The 20000-nt window shown below is 43.7% G+C and overlaps 1 protein-coding gene across 1 annotated transcript in view; it reads left to right on the forward strand.

Moving 5' to 3' along the window:
- Positions 1 to 14075: 14075 nt before the first annotated feature.
- The window catches only part of tmprss13a (transmembrane serine protease 13a), a gene marked incomplete at both ends in the record, with an annotated part of 23141 nt that continues 17216 nt past the window's right edge, over positions 14076 to 20000 (forward strand). The window contains one exon of the mRNA XM_080844559.1: positions 14076 to 14093. Within this exon, the coding sequence (XP_080700685.1) occupies positions 14076 to 14093 (18 nt within the window). The remainder of the gene's footprint in view (positions 14094 to 20000) is intronic.

Genomic DNA, 20000 nt, shown 5'->3' on the forward strand with positions numbered 1-20000 from the left:
TCGTCTTGCTTCAATTCTTCAATGTTTGCTAGCATTGCTGCTACTGTTTGTATGGCCTCATCTTGCTCTAGCACTGCCAAACACCGTTGTTTCTGAATTTTGAAATAAATTATTTTCCTCAACATCATCGCACTTCTGGTAACAAACCCTTGCCCTCCAGCCTTTAGAAGAGGAACCGATCCAGGCCATGAATCTGTGCTAGATCAAGGTTCGAATCTGACCATATTCTCAATTTCAGTTTCAATATCAAAAGCTTTATTTCAGCGTGTTTGTATCATTTACAATGTAGCTAATGACAAATAGACATTCTATCATTCTATCACACCCTTGCCTTACCAGCACCTACTTCATGTCCATTAGAGCACATACAAGGGACATGACTGGATCTTCACTAAATAGTGTGCCTGTGCTTACATGTTCGTCTCAACGAAACAAATGCTACTTCTGGGTCAAGGTATCACGTTGCTATAGTGATGGTGATGGTGATCTGATGGCGTGACCTCTCCACTCACATTCTCAGCTGCACCAGGTACTTGGCGTTCTCCAGAGCATCCTCCGGGTGTCTCCAGGTGACCTTCACTTCCTCCTCCCAGATGTGGACCTCCAAATCCACTGGCCCTTTCACATTCTGACCTGTTGGACAGAACGTGCAGATTGGATCCGTTTAGTAGTGGTAGGTACCAGTAATAATAGTAGTGGTAGTAGTACTAGTAGCAGTATCGTACCATATTACACTGTGCTGTGCAGAGCACTCAATCACTCTTTACTGTTACAGTAATACCATATCGCACTGGGCTGTCCTATGCTGTGACACTCAATCACTCAAACCACTGTACAATATATTGTGATCAGTGGCCCTATTTACTGTATTATCAGTAGGTGTTGGAGTTGTAGTTTAATTAGCCTATGGGACATCTTGCTGTGTCATGCATTGTGTCCTTAGTAGCAATCAATTCTTTAATGCGGAATTGACTTTGTGAGGGTGCAAAGTTCAGTAGAACGATGTACACTATTTGAGGACATATTGATGTGTCTGCCGACGGAAATGCCCTGTGCTTTCCCAGTAGGGAAGTCTTTTGACGTCACAAACTCTGCTCTTCTCCATCTAGTTTTAGATCTTGATTTCCGTGTTTGATCTTCCCCTCCATAACGTATGTACTGTACTGCATAAGCCGTATGTTGGTGGCTTCTCTGACATATACTATGCGCTGGCTACTTATCTCACGGTCATCAGGGGAACTGACAAAAATTCCCCTCAGCGATGCTCAGAATATGCCCACACACACACCCACACACTCACACAAAGCACACACAGACTTATTATGACATAATTTCATCATTACATTCTACAAAGAGTAATATTGTAGAACACTTGTATCGAAACTGTATTTATTGATCAGAATATCTATATTAATATGGAACATTTCTGAGAAATACAGGTATTGGTAACATTTCAAGAAGGCTCACAATTTTTTTGACATGATAATCAGCTAATTCTGTCTTACCTGGCATACACTTCAGCACCAGAAACAGAACGTAGAGAGTGTGGAGCAGGGCCCGGGAGTCCATCTCTCTGTGTCAGATCAGAACCATGGTATCCTCAGAGAATGACTTATGGTGCCGGACAGAAGAGCTCCACACGAACAGACTGCTGTTTCTCCACACAGGCGATCAGTTCTGAGAATGAGTGTGTCTGAATGGGTCTCTGCTCACTGACATCTGTCCTCCTACACGCTCATGTGATGAGTGACTGGGCTGGCTGCACTTTCAGAGCTCATTCTCAGTGTCAACACCCAGTCACGCCCCCCCTCCCCCTCCCCCTCCTTTTTTTTGATCTCTCTCAATTTCTTTCTCTCCCTTCTCTCTCTCTCTCTCGTCTCAATTCCTCTTCCTGTTTTCATCTTGTGAAACTGCCAGTGTGCGTACTTTCTCTCTCTCTTCCCCTCTCTCTTCCTCTCTTCCCCTATCTCTCTCGCTCTCTCGCTCTTACTGTCTGTCTCTCTCTTACCCTCCTCTCTCTCTCTTTTATTCTCTCTCTCTCTTTTGCTCTCTCTTCCCCTGTTTCTGTTTCTTTCTCTCTCTCTTTCTCGCTCTCTCTTCCCCTCTTTCTCTCTCTATATATTTCTCTCTCTTTCTTGCTTGCTCATATCATACCCATTTCCACATCCTGTTTCAAAGATATGTATGAAGGGTTTTTTTTGTATCTTGCATGTGTGACATAATGTATGCAGAGTGAGGGAATGATTCTTAGAGGTTAAACGAACTTATTTGGTAGTTTGTGACGAGTTATCCATTGCGTAGATAGGATAGCGAACCAGAGACAGGGACAGGGACAGGGACAGGGACAGGGACAGAGACGACCCAGGGGGATTCATCTCATGGACTGAGCTTCACTAAAGTAATTTCAACGAGATGGAAATTCAATTAAATTCATTTTTTTTCAATTCAGTTTTATTTATAAAACACCAAAACAATAACATTGTCTCAAATAGTTCAGCTCTTAGGCATAGCATAGCATCAGGGAAGGTGTCTGTGTGTTTCGCACAGCTTCATAAAGCACAGAACACAGAAAACACAGAACACCACACATAGCACACTATTTAGAATAGAACCTCAGAGGGGAGACATTGTGCGTGCGTGTGTGTGTGTGTGTGTGTGTGTGTGTGTGTGTGTGTGTGTGTGTGTGTGTGTGTGTGTGTGTGTGTGTGTGTGTGTGTGTGTGTGTGTGTGTGTGTGTGCGTGCGTGTGCGTGTGTGTGTGTGTGTTCAAAAACAAGAGAGTAAGACTAAATAGATTGTCTCTGAGCAAAGCTCAGGTGACCCATCAGTGGACCCCCATGACAGCCCTACGAACCCAACATTTGCCACCGTACACCAAGAAGAATAGAACCTCAGAGGAGAGATTGTGTGTGCGTGCGTGTGTGTGTGTGTGTGTGTGTGTGTGTGTGTGTGTGTGTGTGTGTGTCTGTCTGTGTGTGAGTGTGTGTGTGTGTGTGTGTGTGTGTGTGTGTGTGTGTGTGTCCATCAGTGGACCCCCATGACAGCCCTACGAACCCAACATTTGCCACCGTACACCGAGAAGCTTCCCACATCCAGGGCACTTGGCATGAGGATGTGACGTTGGCGTGTGTTGATACCCCAGCTGATCCCGTACATCTCTCCACATCATCAAAAGGCACTACAAGGTTCAATTCAGTTCAGTTCAGTTACTTGCTCGTCTAAAGGATGTGGTCATGACTGTTTCTGTGAATAGAAAAAGATTAAATTGAAAAGCAAACACACAGAGAGAGAGAGAGAGAGAGAGTGATGTACCTGCATGATAATGTATCCATCCATGAAGCTAGATAGTTATATGGGAATAAATGACATAGTCTAGATCTGGGACTATGTAGCTTCATTTTGGTTTAGTTTTTAACCCCCCTGAAATTGATTAAAGCATAGGGTTGGTTTAAACCCTCGAGCCTGAATAAAGCATTGGTTTTGGGTTTGACCACCAAGCTTGATTAAAGCATAGGGTTGGTACAACACATCCAGGAAGTGTTGAAATGATCAGAGCTTGTGGTTTTTCACACCCACCTACCTGCCGTCATTCCTACAGGTGAGCAGAGACAACCTCGTGGAAATAATGAGTCAGGACTATTGTTCATCCTGAAATATCAAACATTCCACCATACTGGAACCTCATAACACCATACTAAATCACCTAACACCATACTGAAACATAACACCATACTGAAACATAACACCATACTGACATATCAAAATACCATACTGAAATATCAAAACATCATACTAAATCACCTAACACCATACTGAATCATTCTAACACTATACTGAAATATCAAAACACCATACTGAAAAATAACACCATACTGAAACATAGCAACATACTGAAACATTGCTCAGCTTAGCTTGCTACAACCTCTCCCACTGTCACAGAGCGAACCTAAAAATGTTGTGACTTCCAAGTTATTTCTAAAATGTATACGAATGTAGTATATTCATGTTTGGACAGAGAGAGAGCGAGAGAGAGAGAGAGAGAGAGAGAGAGAGAGAGAGAGAGAAAATGTGGAGGATGGGAACTATGATGAAATCCAGCTGTATGGATTGCATCAAAAAAGCAACTCTTTAAATAACTGGTGAGTGTTTAGATTCAGACAATTACTCACAGAGATGGGTGCTTGTGCAATGGTCTTGTGAAACGTCACAATTAGTGAGGGAGTGAGATAGAGGCGAGAGCAAGACAGAGAGTGTGTGAGAGAGAGAGAGAGAGAGAGAGAGAGAGAGAGAGAGAGAGAGAGAGGAGAGCGAGAGAAATAGTGGAGAGAGTGAGAGAGAGGGAGAGCAAGAGGAGAGAGCAAGACAGAGGGAGAGAGAGAGAGAGAGAGAGAAAGAGTGGAGAGAGAGAGAGAGAGAAAGAGAGAGAGGAGAGGGAGAGCAAGAGGAGAGAGCAAGACAGAGGGAGAGAGAGGGAGAGAGAGAGAAAGAGTGGAGAGAGAAATAGAGAGAGAGGAGAGAGCAAGACAGAGAGGGAGAGAGAGAGAGAGAGAAAGAGAGAGAGGAGAGGGAGAGCAAGAGTGGAGAGAGAAATTGAGAGAAAGGAAAGAGCAAGACAGAGAGGGAGAGAGGGAGAGAGAGAGAAAGAGTGGAGAGAGAAATAGAGAGAGAGGAGAGAGCAAGACAGAGAGGGAGAGAGAGAGAGAGAGAAAGAGAGAGAGGAGAGGGAGAGCAAGAGTGGAGAGAGAAATTGAGAGAAAGGAAAGAGCAAGACAGAGAGGGAGAGAGGGAGAGAGAGAGAAAGAGTGGAGAGAGAAATAGAGAGAGAGGAGAGAGCAAGACAGAGAGAAAGAGGGGGAGAGAGAGAGAGGAGAGAGCAAGACATAAAGAGAGAGAGGGAGAGGGACAGAAAGGGTGGAGAGAGAGAGTGTGGAGGATGGGAACTATGGTGAAATCCAGTTGTATCGATTGCATCAAAAAAGCAACTCATTACATAACTGGTGAGTGTTAAGATTCAGACAATTACTCACCCAGATTTGTGTTTGTGCAATGGTCTGACATGACATTTTGCTACATTCAGATGCCATCACAGATAGGTTCTGACGCGGGATACGTAGAACTTATTAAACTAACAGGAACTTTTAACATGTTTCTATATTATATTCAATGTTGTTGTATAGCCAGGTGCAGATTCTCTTTATTAGTGAAACTCATACAGTTTAACACTGGGGGCGGGGGGAACCTGGGTTTAACATTGCTGTGGGGGGAGATTGGTTAAGCATTAGAGTGGGGGAACTCCATATAGTGTATCTGCGAGAAAATCAGAAGCAAAGGTTAGAATAACCCAGGTCAAATGTTAGAATAACCCAACGCCTAAACATTAATAATAGTTATGAATGAATATGAAACAGAGGCAAAGATCAAAGTGCAAGAGGGAGTAAACACACGGATCATGAACCACTTTGAAGTTTCATTGAACTGTAATAAAGCGATCCTGGAATGATTTTCAGTTACTAGAGAGATGATCAGCCCTACCGTGACCTCTGACCTTTGGCTGGTGGGAAGCATGAAATGACATCATAGCAGCTGTAGGAAGTTTTGGTCGAACTGGTTTAAAGGCAGGCAGGAACACCAACACCAACACCAACACCAACACCAACACCAACACCAACGTGGCAAACAACAACAACAACAGCATGGTTTGGCACTGATAGAAGCTTGCTAACATGCTAACTCTTGGGTTTTGGTGATATTGTGTTGATGTGCTGTGAAAGCTTTACTTACATTTTCATGGGTTGTGCCATCCGAGACTACAGAACTACATAGCGCATAGCCTGAGTTAAGTATGTTTAGTTGTCCTTCACATGACCGCATTGAAATGAATATGAAGATGATACCAAAAATGAATTGCCTACAAAAAGTGGTCAATTGCTGCATACGGTTGCTTTAATATCCCCGTCATTGGATAAGCACCTCATGCATTCTAATCACTGGCAGATAGGCATTGCATAGATAGAGTTGAACACCCAGACACCTAGCTGCAGGCGCTCCTGTCGACAGCCGCAATCAAGATAAGCATGACTCCATTGGCATGACATCATTAGCATGACATCATTAGCGTGACATCATTAATAGCATGACAATGGACATGCAATAGATCCAGCAGATGCTAATAAAAGCACAAAGATAAGGTTGTGTGGATGTGACCTGAAGGTGTTGTCAATGTTATCTATGACTGGGATCTCTGCCTTGACAGCTGTCTATGCCAAAACATTTCCAGCTGGTAGAGTGATGTCTCTGATCAGGATTGTCAGACTCTCTCTATTTAAACCTGGGGATAATGGCTGATATGTGTCAGTGGCAGCTGTTGTCCAGATGAATGGCTTCTGACTTTCCATCTGTAAATGCTTTGGGGAAAACACACATAAAATACCCCTCCAATTTTTAATTTCCTTCTGTAGGCCCTTGTCCTCAGCTGTTTCTCTTATCTCAATATATGTTTCCTTTCTGCAAGAACATTTTGTCTGTGTTCTGTTCCGGATGTTTCACCCGTATGCCATCATGTCTACCATCATCATACCATACCATCAGACATTTCCAGTTCCCTGGTTACTGTAACTTAGACTGTGAAGGCCTGTGACAATGGAGAATCCCACGCTGCACTGCAGATGTAGTTCACACAGGCTTGCCAAGCTATGAGCTGGTATCTGTTCAAGGCTTCTTCCTGTTGAATGGGAGTTTTTTCATTTGTCACTGTTCTACTAGTCACAAATCTACTTCCTCAATTAATCCAAACACAAATGCCCCTCATCGATCCCAAATGCACACATTAACATAATGCAATCACTGTGTCATCGAAAGGAACATTTCAGTGCAGGGAAATCCATTGCCTACCGGGCCTTAACACACAGCCAGCATTACACTTCTTTTAATAATGGTAAATGGACTGAATTTTTCCACTCATAGAGCACTCAAAGCACTTTATAGACAAATGTTTCAGACATCTTTCCATTCATACGCAATTTGTATTGGCTGTGGAGCCAACATTATCATGCCCCACAGGGCATTACTGAAAGCGCGCTGAACATGCGCACAGTGTTTCCAACTGCTTACGTGGTTAAGCAAATACTGAGGGGCCGGCCTCATGCACACCAAAGGAAGACAGCTAGGTAAGGTTAGCTAGGTAAGGTAGGTTAGGTAAGGTCAGCTAGGTAAGGCCAGCTAGGTAAGGTCAGCTAGGTAAGGTTAGCTAGGTAAGGCCAGCTAGGTAAGGTCAGCTAGGTAAGGTCAGCTAGGTAAGGCCAGCTAGGTAAGGGCAGCTAGGTAAGGGCAGCTAGGTAAGGCCAGCTAGGTAAGGTTAGCTAGGTATGGGTAGCTAGGTAAGGCCAGCTAGGTAAGGTCAGCTAGGTAAGGCCAGCTAGGTAAGGTCAGCTAGGTAAGGTTAGCTAGGTAAGGCCAGCTAGGTAAGGTCAGCTAGGTAAGGTCAGCTAGGTAAGGTTAGCTAGGTAAGGGTAGCTAGGTAAGGCCAGCTAGGTAAGGGCAGCTAGGTAAGGCCAGCTAGGTAAGGTTAGCTAGGTAAGGTAGGTTAGGTAAGGTCAGCTAGGTAAGGCCAGCTAGGTAAGGTCAGCTAGGTAAGGGCAGCTAGGTAAGGCCAGCTAGGTAAGGGCAGCTAGGTAAGGGCAGCTAGGTAAGGCCAGCTAGGTAAGGTTAGCTAGGTATGGGTAGCTAGGTAAGGCCAGCTAGGTAAGGTCAGCTAGGTAAGGCCAGCTAGGTAAGGCCAGCTAGGTAAGGTCAGCTAGGTAAGGCCAGCTAGGTAAGGTCAGCTAGGTAAGGGCAGCTAGGTAAGGTCAGCTAGGTAAGGGCAGCTAGGTAAGGCCAGCTAGGTAAGGTCAGCTAGGTAAGGGCAGCTAGGTAAGGCCAGCTAGGTAAGGTTAGCTAGGTAAGGTAGGTTAGGTAAGGTCAGCTAGGTAAGGCCAGCTAGGTAAGGTCAGCTAGGTAAGGGCAGCTAGGTAAGGCCAGCTAGGTAAGGGCAGCTAGGTAAGGGCAGCTAGGTAAGGCCAGCTAGGTAAGGTTAGCTAGGTATGGGTAGCTAGGTAAGGCCAGCTAGGTAAGGTCAGCTAGGTAAGGCCAGCTAGGTAAGGCCAGCTAGGTAAGGTCAGCTAGGTAAGGCCAGCTAGGTAAGGTCAGCTAGGTAAGGGCAGCTAGGTAAGGCCAGCTAGGTAAGGTCAGCTAGGTAAGGGCAGCTAGGTAAGGGCAGCTAGGTAAGGTTAGCTAGGTAAGGCTAGCTAGGTAAGGTCAGCTAGGTAAGGCCAGCTAGGTAAGGTCAGCTAGGTAAGGTCAGCTAGGTAAGGTTAGCTAGGTAAGGGTAGCTAGGTAAGGCCAGCTAGGTAAGGTCAGCTAGGTAAGGCCAGCTAGGTAAGGTCAGCTAGGTAAGGCCAGCTAGGTAAGGTCAGCTAGGTAAGGCCAGCTAGGTAAGGCTATGTAGGTAAGGGCAGCTAGGTAAGGTCAGCTAGGTAAGGGTAGCTAGGTTAGGGTATGTAGGTACGTATTGGACAGAGCTACCACTGTCATATGTAATATGACATGCAACAATGTTAGTTATGAAGACAAAAATATATTACTTGTTGTAACACTGGAATTTGAATTATTGATCAATTTATTGATCGCGCACTGCTCCAAAGCGAGTGCCAGGCCCCATCAGCCCCTAATGTAGAGACGTAGCACACAACACACTTTGTATGCAGTTCCTTCTTTCCTGTCACTGTACCCCCATCCCTCTAATTCTATCTTTCACCAGGGCTGGCCTCAGGCAGATGGGCCCCCCTTCTGAACTGGACTCCGCTCAAGGTTTCTTCCAGTTAAAGTAACAGTGATTGGCCCTGACACCTTTGGACTTTGGTCTCCTTGGTAGCAATGGCCATGCAGTAGTGTGACACTCACATCCCAGAATACAAACAATTACTTCTGATGGTATACACTCACTTAAAGAAACACTATGCAACATTTAGAATTTTGGAGCCATATTGCTGCTTTAAAACGAAAAAAGTGGCCTGGGAGCAGTGGTGTAACGTAGTGTCATGTTTGTAACCGCCGCCACACCCCCCTCCCCCCGCGCACCTATTCTGCCTAAAACACTTGAAATGTGAAATTGTCAGGGCTGATCACTAATCCCCACACCCCCCTCCCCCTGCGCACATATTCTGCCTTCTATTCTACATATTCTAGACTATTTAGGTTGACGTAAAAAGGTCTATGGCCCGCGACTACAGGCCCCGCAAGACCCACGGGGCCAAGGTGCGATCGCACCTGCTGCACTTCATACAGTTACACCCCTGAGGTTTCCCCGGTATCCCCGATGGCCAGTTCGCCCCTGACAGTCACCCGTGCCTTGGGTTTGAGATTGTTCATCGAGACAATGTTAAGTGCTGCAATATAAATACATAAATACAAATAATTTAATTTACTTGAATTGCTGCTTGATGCTAGTGAAACACCAGGAGACATTTTGAACAGCTGCCATGGACACACACACACACACACACACACACACACACACACACTGTTGATTTTGAACAGCTGCCATGGACCACGGCCCCCTTTTATGCCAAGGTATTGAAGCAATACCACAGAGCCTGTACATGTGGATGATGTGATGAGGCCATATACCTAAGTACTGCTAGCCAACAGCAATGTCCACAGCATAGTGTATGATAAGCCTTGCTCTCTCTCCTATTAGTCAGGTGGCTTAACAACGCTATCGTGACTGGGGTGATAAAAGAATGAAATTTGGCACACAGTTAGCTTTTACCCTACTAAATGATATTAGAAGGGGTGCCCAAGTGAAACTGCTTGTTTTTTTCGTTTTAAGGAGATTTTTAGTTTTGACCAAGATATGCTTTACCTGTGGTAAGATTTTCAAAACAGTTTTTTTTTGCCTAGACATGCTTACCAAATAAGTAATACAACTGTTATTCATGCATGTTTGTGTTTTCTAGTTTGTTTTTTATATGTATTGGTTAACCTTTGGTTACAGGAGTGGTACACCCACATTTCTCGGTGGGGTTGTTTTGATCATGATCGGAACTAAAATAATTTCCTTTTAGTTTGAGGTTGACGTGTGAGTATCATCTCACGTGCTGTGTTTTGCGGACGTGCTGTTTCACTGGACTTATTTATGTTCCCCCGCTGTTCGATTTCAAAGAAAGTGACACCGGGGGCGTGCAGAGAAGACAGATATCTAGAGGAATTAGTCGGTGAAAGCCGCATAGGTCAAAATGGGACATGGTGCATTTGTGAGAAGAGCCTGATCAACTCCAGCCTGTTCCTCTTTCTCACTCAAGTGACTGACTGGACCACTTTCACGATCCTTATTGTCACTTCCGTTAGCTCCCAAGATGGGGTTCCCCTCATGGTAACACACACACACACACACACACACACTCAAACATATCCACTCACTCACACACACAATCACATACAAATGCACTCACTCACTCACTCACACACACACACACACACACACACACACACACACACACACACACACACACACACACACACACACACAGAAAGACACAAATGCACTCACACACACACACACACAAACACACACACACACACACACACACCCCTAGGCACTCACACACACACACACTGTGGGCCCTATCTTGCACCCAGCGCAATTGACATTGTCACCGACGCATGTATCATTCCTATCTTGCACCCGGCGCACAGTGCGATTTTCCCTCCAGAGGCGCGCTTCGAAATGAATTTGCGTCGACATGGGTGGGGGCGGAACAGAGAAGGCGTTTCTCTGGCGCAAGCGGTATTTTGCAGTTTCAAAACAACGGCGTGCGCCGTGCGCCATTGACCAAAAAAAAGCTGGTCTAATGTCAGAGGCGCAATGTCTTAAGTCTGTAACGCGTATTCAGAACGCTATTTTAAGGGCGCATGTGCTTGCCCGCACAGTATAGGACCTATAGGCTACACTTCTGTCGTCTACACGAGAGATTTATACCAATTATTTGGCAAGCCATATATAATTACAAGGAAAATAAAGTATTTACCACATGAGGAAATTATTGTGATATCCATATCCAAGATATTTTAAAAATAGGCATACATCTAGCGTACACATTGCCCCAAATGATTCAGGTTAATTGTAATGGCAGTGTTGTACCCGATTTAGCAGATGCACCCCCTCGATATTTAGTCTTGTGAAACGCCGTGTCAAATACATTCAACTTGCTCAAAGGAAAATTAAGTTAATTAATTTTGTAGTCATGGCTGGGGTAGGCTATATATTTCCACAGAACAAAAAGGTGTTCTTTTGCGTTCGCTATTATCCGAGGTTTTTGGAAGAAAAACATCGGTTGTTTGTACTCTTTAGAACAGTTCTAAAGACTGTAATAACTTGTGTTCTTCTCTTCCATCTCTTTCACAAATAATGAAATCGTATTATAGTATTTTTCCCTGCATTTGTTTAGGCGAACTGGTTTCCTTTCCGATCAAGCGAGGGTGCTGAATCGGGTACAGAAGTATGGGATCCCTGGCGTTCTTGGCGCTATAGACTGTACCCATATTCACAGACGTCCCCCCCTCCCCCCCCAGTGTTTTACACAACATTGCCATGAATCATGGATGTGTCAATGATATAAATGAGGATAGATTAGAGGACTTTAGAAGACGTGAGGTTGAACTGCATGTGCCGATGGGTGCAATATTATTACCACGCATACATAACCTAGTGATTCAGTGAGGGTGCACCCAAAACATCGGAAAGTATGTTTTTGTGACGTTTATTTCAAATATGTTGCCACCAAAAAACGAATGCTAGTAACTGAAAAAATACAAACAAGAAATGAAAAGTAGAACCATTTCTCCAAAAAAGCATGGGAAAATATTGCCGTGATTGTTTCTGGTAACACACGTTCTGGTGGCCTCACGGTCTTCCTCCCGGTAATTCCGCCATCACGATAACAAGCCGCTTTGCAATATGCGCTCCTCGCTCTTAAAGGGAATGTGAGAAGACGCTCTGATTGGTTTATTGCATATTACGCCCAAACCACACCTATGGCTTAGTAACCTTCTTGAGTTTTTTCCGCCGTTAAAATAGCAACTGCGCCATAGAGCCGCCCATACAGCTACTTGCGTTTGGCGCCATCCTACTTGCGTTTCTGATCGGCAAGATAGGGCCCTGTGACTGCATGTCATCAATACACTGGCACCTGGCCTCCTCAGCTCTATCTCCCTCTGCTGGCTACTTTGAGAACACACCTAGACTAGATGCCTCATGACTAATATACTGGTATGCACAGATCATTTATCCAAGGACTTATATGTCATATCCTAAAAGACAGCATTTGTGAGTTAATCTTTAACTTTGACACCTCAGAATTTTAAATGAATGCATTTCATCTCTGCACATCAAAACAGTGAAATATGGAGCTTTGGAGAAACCTGCGGGGAGATTTTGGCTGAAAGTGTTAGTTTCTGCATCTAAAGAAGCTTTGATAACGAAACTGCCTAGTTTTTAAAATCCTGATCTTGTCTGAATGGCCCTAGCACACAGAAGTTGTCCATGAAACTAATCCAGGGATATGTGTTATTTTGTATTTTCTGTAGTCGATTGTGATTATTCAAATGGAATCAAACTGCCAGACGTGGGCCAGAAGTGGGCCACATGTGGGCCAAATGTGAGATCCGAAGTCTTGCTTCCTCTTCAGTGGAGGGACTTGACCTCAGCAAAGGCACTAATTTAGTCTCGGATTCATTTCCTTTCTGATACAGACGAAAGCAAAACTCAGTCAGCTTGTTTGTGCTCAAGGAAAGGGAAATAAGTGTATTTTTTGATGGGATTTTTTTACCCCAAGCCTACAGTCCCTTAACGTTTTAATTTGACACACTGAACCATAAGTTGAAACCACAGGTTGAAATATTCATCTCAGTGGATGAACTCACACACACACACGCATACACACACACACACACACACACACACACACACACACACACACACACACACACACACACACACACACACACAAACATAGATAGAGGTGCGTGCACACACAACATATACTCTAACACACACATACACATAAACACTCTAACACGCATTACAGTAACAATGACCAACATTGACTTAATGTGTTTCCCTTGTTTTGAGTGTACAGAGATAACAACACAACAACACTCAGAGAGAGAGAGAGAGAGAGACATTTAAATGTTGATTATCTTAAACTCTTGAGCACTTGTGGTGTGGTAGAAACAAATGAAGGCATACAGGGAGTAATAAGTCACTAATGTGAATGCGACAAGACCAAAGGCATTTGGAATGTGTGATCAAACACTGATGCTCGTGGGATATATGACTCACACACACACACACACACACACACACACACACACACACACACACACACACACACACACACACACACTCACACACACACACACACACACACACACACACACACACACAAACACAAACACACACGCACACACACACGCACACACAGACACACACACACACACACACACACAGACACACACGTACACACACACACGTACACACATACACACATAAACGTACACGTACACACACACACACACACACACACACACACACACGCACACACACGCACACACACACACACACACGTACACACAACCCTAACCTTAACGCGAGAATCTTCACAATCCACAGATTGCCACCAAACTGGTTCAGCTGGTTGGAACCCAACGCCAGCTGCCAAAACCTCTGCCGAGAAAAGGGAGGCGGGAGAGAAAGGAAGATAGAGAACAGAAAAAAAAAAAAAAGAAGAAGAAAAGAAAGAAAGAAACAAAAGAAAGGCTGAGAAGGAAGAATGAATGTTTAGTCTAAGGTGTGAGAGGTCAAGGATAGACGCGGAGCGTAGCAGCAGTGTTGAATAGAGAGGGGTAGTTTTACTGAAGAGGGGTAGTTTTACTGAAGCGCTGCGGGGCTGGTGAAGAAGGACCCTCCCACACCTCTGAGCCCTCGGTGTGCGTCTCTCTCTCTCCCTCTGTCCGCCCCTCATCACTCTACCCGGGACTCAGATGGCAAAGCATGATCCGGTAAGATAGGCTTCCTCCACCGCACACATTCACATAGGCCACAGCTGGGTAGGCAGTGGTGTAGTCCAGGGTATACGCAGGTATACGGAGTATACTCACTTCTTTTAAAGTCAGTATTGCGTATACCCAACTTCTCAAAACAGGGCGTTTATCTTGTGCTGTATGGGCTGCTTAAAAAAAAAATTAAGAGTATACCCACTTCTCCAGGGACCAATACACCACTGTGGGTAGGTAAGGTGTGGGGTCGCGGAAATCTAGTCACGAAATGTTACTGCTGAGCGCCTCTGTCTTATTCACACCAGGCCAGAGTTTGGTAAGAAACAGAGAGGAAGGCTTAACCCTTAGTCCATGGTAGAAATAGTCCATTCGAATATTACTGCTAAGTGCTTGTGTGTCAATCACATCCTGCCAGAGCTTGGAGAGGGAAAGATAGTATAGATACTAGATAGTATAATGTCACCATGAGTGAGACGTGTTCAGATGTGGAAGATACTATTGTTTTTGAGCTGGGTGGAGTGTGGTTTGGAAGCGAATATTCAGTTATGAAGACCATATTCAGGTTTTCAGAACCTTTACAAGACATTTAGTTCTTCAGAACCTTTAGAAGACATTTAGTTCTTTAGAACGGTTCACTGGAGGCACACTTAACCCAGACAGGAGACAGGTGTGCTAAGTACTTTTAGCGTTTGCGAATCAGATTTGCTGACGGGTTCTACGCTGTGAGCGGGGCGGTAAGACAGATGTGAAGTGTTCCGTGTGAAAGTAGGGCTCTAAAATCTCAATGGAGCTCCTGTGAAGTTAATGGTGCCAATGATCCTAATCTGTCTTGATGAGAAAAGGCAGTGATTCCCTAGCGCCTCACTGACCTGATACACCCTGATTGATTAGATACATAGAAACCATACAGCCTAAATGCTAATGCTCGATGCTAATGCTGCATATGTGTGACGTGTTGGAAGGTGATATTCTGTATGTGAGTCGTCACAAATAGACAGATTTGGGTAGACTGTGTGTTGATTTTCGTATATACTACGTGAGCTTTTTTATGTTGTATGTGGAAACTTTTGAAGGAACCAGTTTGGGAACAAGATGCTTGGGATTTTAAGCAAACCTGTTTGCCTGCTTATTAAGCATGAAGCTATGGTGTTCGTTTTCCCTGGAGCCTATAGTGTTAGTGAAACCTGAACGCTAACCTGAGCGCTAAACATACGTTACGAAACAACTTTCTCTGTCTTCTTGGTTGCCTCCTATAACAGTTTAGAGAGGAAGTTCAAATAATTGTTTCTGCTTTCTTCTGTTCATAGTGAAATACTCATTGTTGTTTTCATTGTTCAACATATGCACACATATGCAAAAACACACAGAAACACACACACACACACACACACACACACACACACACACACACACACACACACACACACACACAAGCACACACACACATACACACACTTCAATAACTCTTAAACACACTGTAACACAAAACTTTTCTACATTGTATCTGTAAATAGAAGAATCTCTAATTGTAAAAACAAGATGCAGAGCTAGGAGATGGAGATAACACTCAGAGAAATAACTCAATTAGTCTCTGAGAGTTAAGTTTATCATTTGTGAAAAAAAAAAAAAAAATATTCTCTAAGATTAAAGTCATACATTTACAAGAATAAAAAAAATCAAAAACTTACAAGAAGAAAGCTTAGCACTTAGCAAGGTGGTGCACTTAGCGGGCTGCGTTCTGATTGTGGCTGATGCACATTGGTCATGACGGGGGCTGCTTTCTGATGGTGGCTGATGCACATTGGTCATGACGGGGGCTGCTTTCTGATGGTGGCTGATACACATTGGTCATGACGGGGGCTGCGTTGTGATGGTGGTTGAGGCCCAATGGCATTGCTGGATGATGCCATCGGCTGCGTTCTGATGGTGGTTGAGGCCCAATGGCATCGCTGGATGATGCTATCAGCTGCGTTCTGATGGTGGTTGAGGCCCAATGGCATCGCTGGATGATGCTATCAGCTGCGTTCTGATGGTGGTTGAGGCCCAATGGCATCACTGGATGCCTGCTATCAGCTGCGTTCTGATGGTGGTTGAGGCCCAATGGCACCGCTGGATGCCTGCTGGCTGCTGTGATGCTTCTCAGTTAGGGAGGAACTGCCATATTTCCATCCCATTGGCATAGCTTGTCATGCGTTGTCATCCTTTGTTTCAGTTTCTTTATCTAGCTTATGTGCTCCCCTAACCAGTAAGTATAGTGTGAAGAGAGTATGCAAGTATGGGAACTAAGTAAGCACTGTTGTTCGCGGACGAATGTTTTCTTGTAAAGTTTTCTTTTTTTATGCCTTTATAAACTTCAAGTAGTAGAATTTCTCATAAATGATGACTTTAATCTTGAAAATCCTGAGATTTGTTCTCTGAATACTATCCCCCTACCCCTGCTCCATGAATGTGTTCTTCATCTACAAACGGCCCTAAACACGATGTTGTTAATACGCAGAGTAATAAGGTAAATTACTGTAAATGTGAATATGGATTTCTCATATTATGTCCTGTGCTCTAGCCTTAAATGTATCCGTTTCATCAACCTGAAACTTCCTTCACGGAAATGAAGTGGAAAAAATGAACGGTATCCCAGAGATGATTCAAACGAGGGTAGATATAATAGCCAATTACTGTAAATGTGTCCTTGGCTACCAACCCCCTCACCATGTCTGGCACTTTCATTAGATTGGTTAGTTATCAGACAGAGATGGGGCCGGTAAGACTAAACCAGCCGTCACCCAGTAATCCTCCTTTTCTCTCTGGAGACAAGGCAGGGCCACGCCCTTTGTGAGAAACCTCTAAACGATGACGGTGGAAAACTGTGTGCTCCTCCCCGTCACCTGCCAAGAGTGCGTGTGTGTGCGTGCGTTGCATTGGTTGTGGAGATTCGAATTATAAGTGTTCATTAATTTTCACACAATGAAAATAGATGCTTGGCACAGCCTCATTTCACATGGGGAGACGTCAGTGGTATTTCAATAGCTCAACACTGGATAATTTGTTAGAAGCAATCTACTTGAAATAAGGCCATGACGATAGGGTTCATGAGATCCAAGAAATACAATCCATTGACTGTAAATGTACATATAAGTACCTGACAGATTTGTGGACAGAATACAGGGACGACTTCTTCAGTGTTTTATGTTTTATCATCGTCAAGCTCAAAACCTCTGCCCAGTTTGGTTGAGTTAGGCACTTTAAATGATTCCATTTTTTATTTCCAAAACAACGACACACAGGTCATACACAGGAAAGGCACATCAGCAATGCAGATGAGAGAAAAGGGACAACAGAATCACTAGCAAACACTTACTGACCAGCTATGAGGAACTGAAAGGGCACCAACATGAACAGTATTCACTCTGTGTCTATTTTAAAACAAATGGAACACCAGGACTATGTGAGAAATCTTGATACCTAATTTAAAAAAACTCACATGTGTGCATTGCTTTGCTGTGGATGTTTATACATTACTTTTCAAGGACCCTTAATGAAATTGCTCTGGCAATTCACAACATAAAAGTACACAAACCGGCATAATTGCATACTTCTCTACATACTGGGCTAAATTATTCAATGAAAATGAAACAACAACCTTCTCAATTCCTTTTCTAATAGGCTAGTTAGCAGAAGTAGTTGTAGCTCAAACCGTGTGAACGGTTTCTGGATCTTTCCCTGATGGCACTCTCCAGAAGTTAGTACAAGGTGCTTGGGGCACTGACTGATCACAGGAGGCATTGATCGGTCACAGAACAGCCTCTGGAGCTCTCCCTAGTGGTGCAAAAAAGTACAAGGTATTATTACTGTAGTAGAAAACATAATCCATGGAAGAGTACAATAACATCATTGATTTCATTAGACCTACATACAAAGAAAATCAAATGTCATGGGAACCCTTACTTTTACTATAATCGTCTATCTCAGGGTGATCTGTCTGTGCAACCAGGAAGATGCTGCACATTCCTAAAACACTGTATCAGAGTTGGCCTTTTTCTATTCTGGGTCAGGGAAATATAAACAGTAAGCCTAAGGTTACTCTTTAAAAAAAGACACCATTGTCTTGCTGGCCAAACAAAACAGGCGTTCACCTGAGAAGGAAGCTTACAGAGCGGGTTTGAAAGGCTTCCTGGTGTGCGACGACAAAGGAATAACATATGCCATATAACAGTGATAACAATAGTTATAATAATAATAATACATCACATTTATAAACGCTTTTCAAAGTTCCCAAAGACGCTTAAGAGCAGCAAGGCAAAGGAATAATATATGCCATATAACAGTGATAATAATAGTTATAATAATAATAATAATAATAATACATCACATTTATAAAGCGCTATTCAAAGTTCTCAAAGACGCTTAAGAGCAGCAAGGCAAAGGAATAACATATGCAATATATTACAGTTGTAATGGCAACCAGGCAAAAATCAATCACTCAATACAAATGACCCGTGAGGGCGGTGAGAGACACTGGTCACTGGTCACCTGGTCATCTTCAGCTCCAAAGTCTTCAGTCTCAGTCTAGTTAGTATGAGAGCATCATAATCGGACATGGATCAGTCACAGTCCCAGATCTCAGGCAGATTAGTTCCATGCTCAGTGGGCACATCTGAGTCAGTTTTGATCTGGACACAGTCTCACTGACACAGGAAATCTAGATTTGGGGAGTTACATGAATTGGATCGATTGAAATCGGACTACGCTCGGAAACTGGACACATGTATTCGCACTGACTCACTCACAGGTGAATCTGTGCTGGCCAGTTATGCTTGAGAGTCAGTTTTGATCTGGATCAAAGTCTCACTGACAACCACTTACCCACAGGTGAATGTGAGTGTGCCACATCCGAGCCAGGTGTGAACCATTTCTACTCTCGAGTTTGTTGCATTGTGGGCACCTTGGCCAGCCCTGTATTAGGGCCCGTTTACATGAAGCCTAGTTTTTCTGCGTCCGAAATGAAACGTATTCAGATAGCCCTATCGTAAGGAGTAAAGTTAGTAAAGCCCGAATGGGTTTGAGGTGTGAGTTTGACACAGGGGGGGGGAACACTAACCAAGTGGAGCCTGTTGATGTCACAGTGGGCAGTTGCCAGGAAACCCAGTGCACCATTGTAGGCTTGGTGTCACGTTTCCAAGAGGGAGTCGTCTGACTGTCACTGCCGCACTGTCTTAGATGAGAGACGGTCTTCAAGGTGCTATCACAGCTGACACAGTTCGCCTCCTCCCTGTCTTGCCTTTGTGCCGAATTCAAAGGAGATGGGACACCTTCCCTGGGTGCACGTCTTAATAGAGCATCCATTGAATAAACAGATTCATAAGGTGATACACCTGACATTTATAACCCTTAGAGATCTATGACGTTTTAATGATCGGGGTGATTTAGAGTTTTATGAGCCAAAAAATTACTTCATACACGTTGGATAAAAGGATCTGAATGAGAGTTATTGAGATCCTCGCCGTTGAAACTGCGTTTCTGACATACGTGCTTTATTACTTTTAATATTTTACCCTTTGGTTTGGTAGGTTAGATATTTATGTGTTTGTTTGTCAAACATTAATCTAAAATGAAAGAGCTGGATCATCATTGCTGAGGGCAAGGGGTTTTTTTTTCATATAGAGAGTCTGTCTTGGGCAAATGACACATTGTACTTGGTCACGTTAAAATGTACGGCCTACTTCTAGTGAATTCGATTTCTGATTATATGTAAAAATGGATTACATTAAAACTGCTCTGCCGCACATTTGACATTATTTGTCGTTTTGACAAATGACTGTCAGTTTTATGTTTATCCATGGAGCCGTTATCAGTGGAGTTTTATGTTAATTCATTATTTATTTTTAAATGTATTTCTTTATCTGGCGTGCTCTC

The sequence above is a fragment of the Sprattus sprattus genome (genome assembly GCF_963457725.1).
Source record: "Sprattus sprattus genome assembly, chromosome: 9".
In the NCBI taxonomy this organism is placed as follows: domain Eukaryota; kingdom Metazoa; phylum Chordata; class Actinopteri; order Clupeiformes; family Clupeidae; genus Sprattus; species Sprattus sprattus.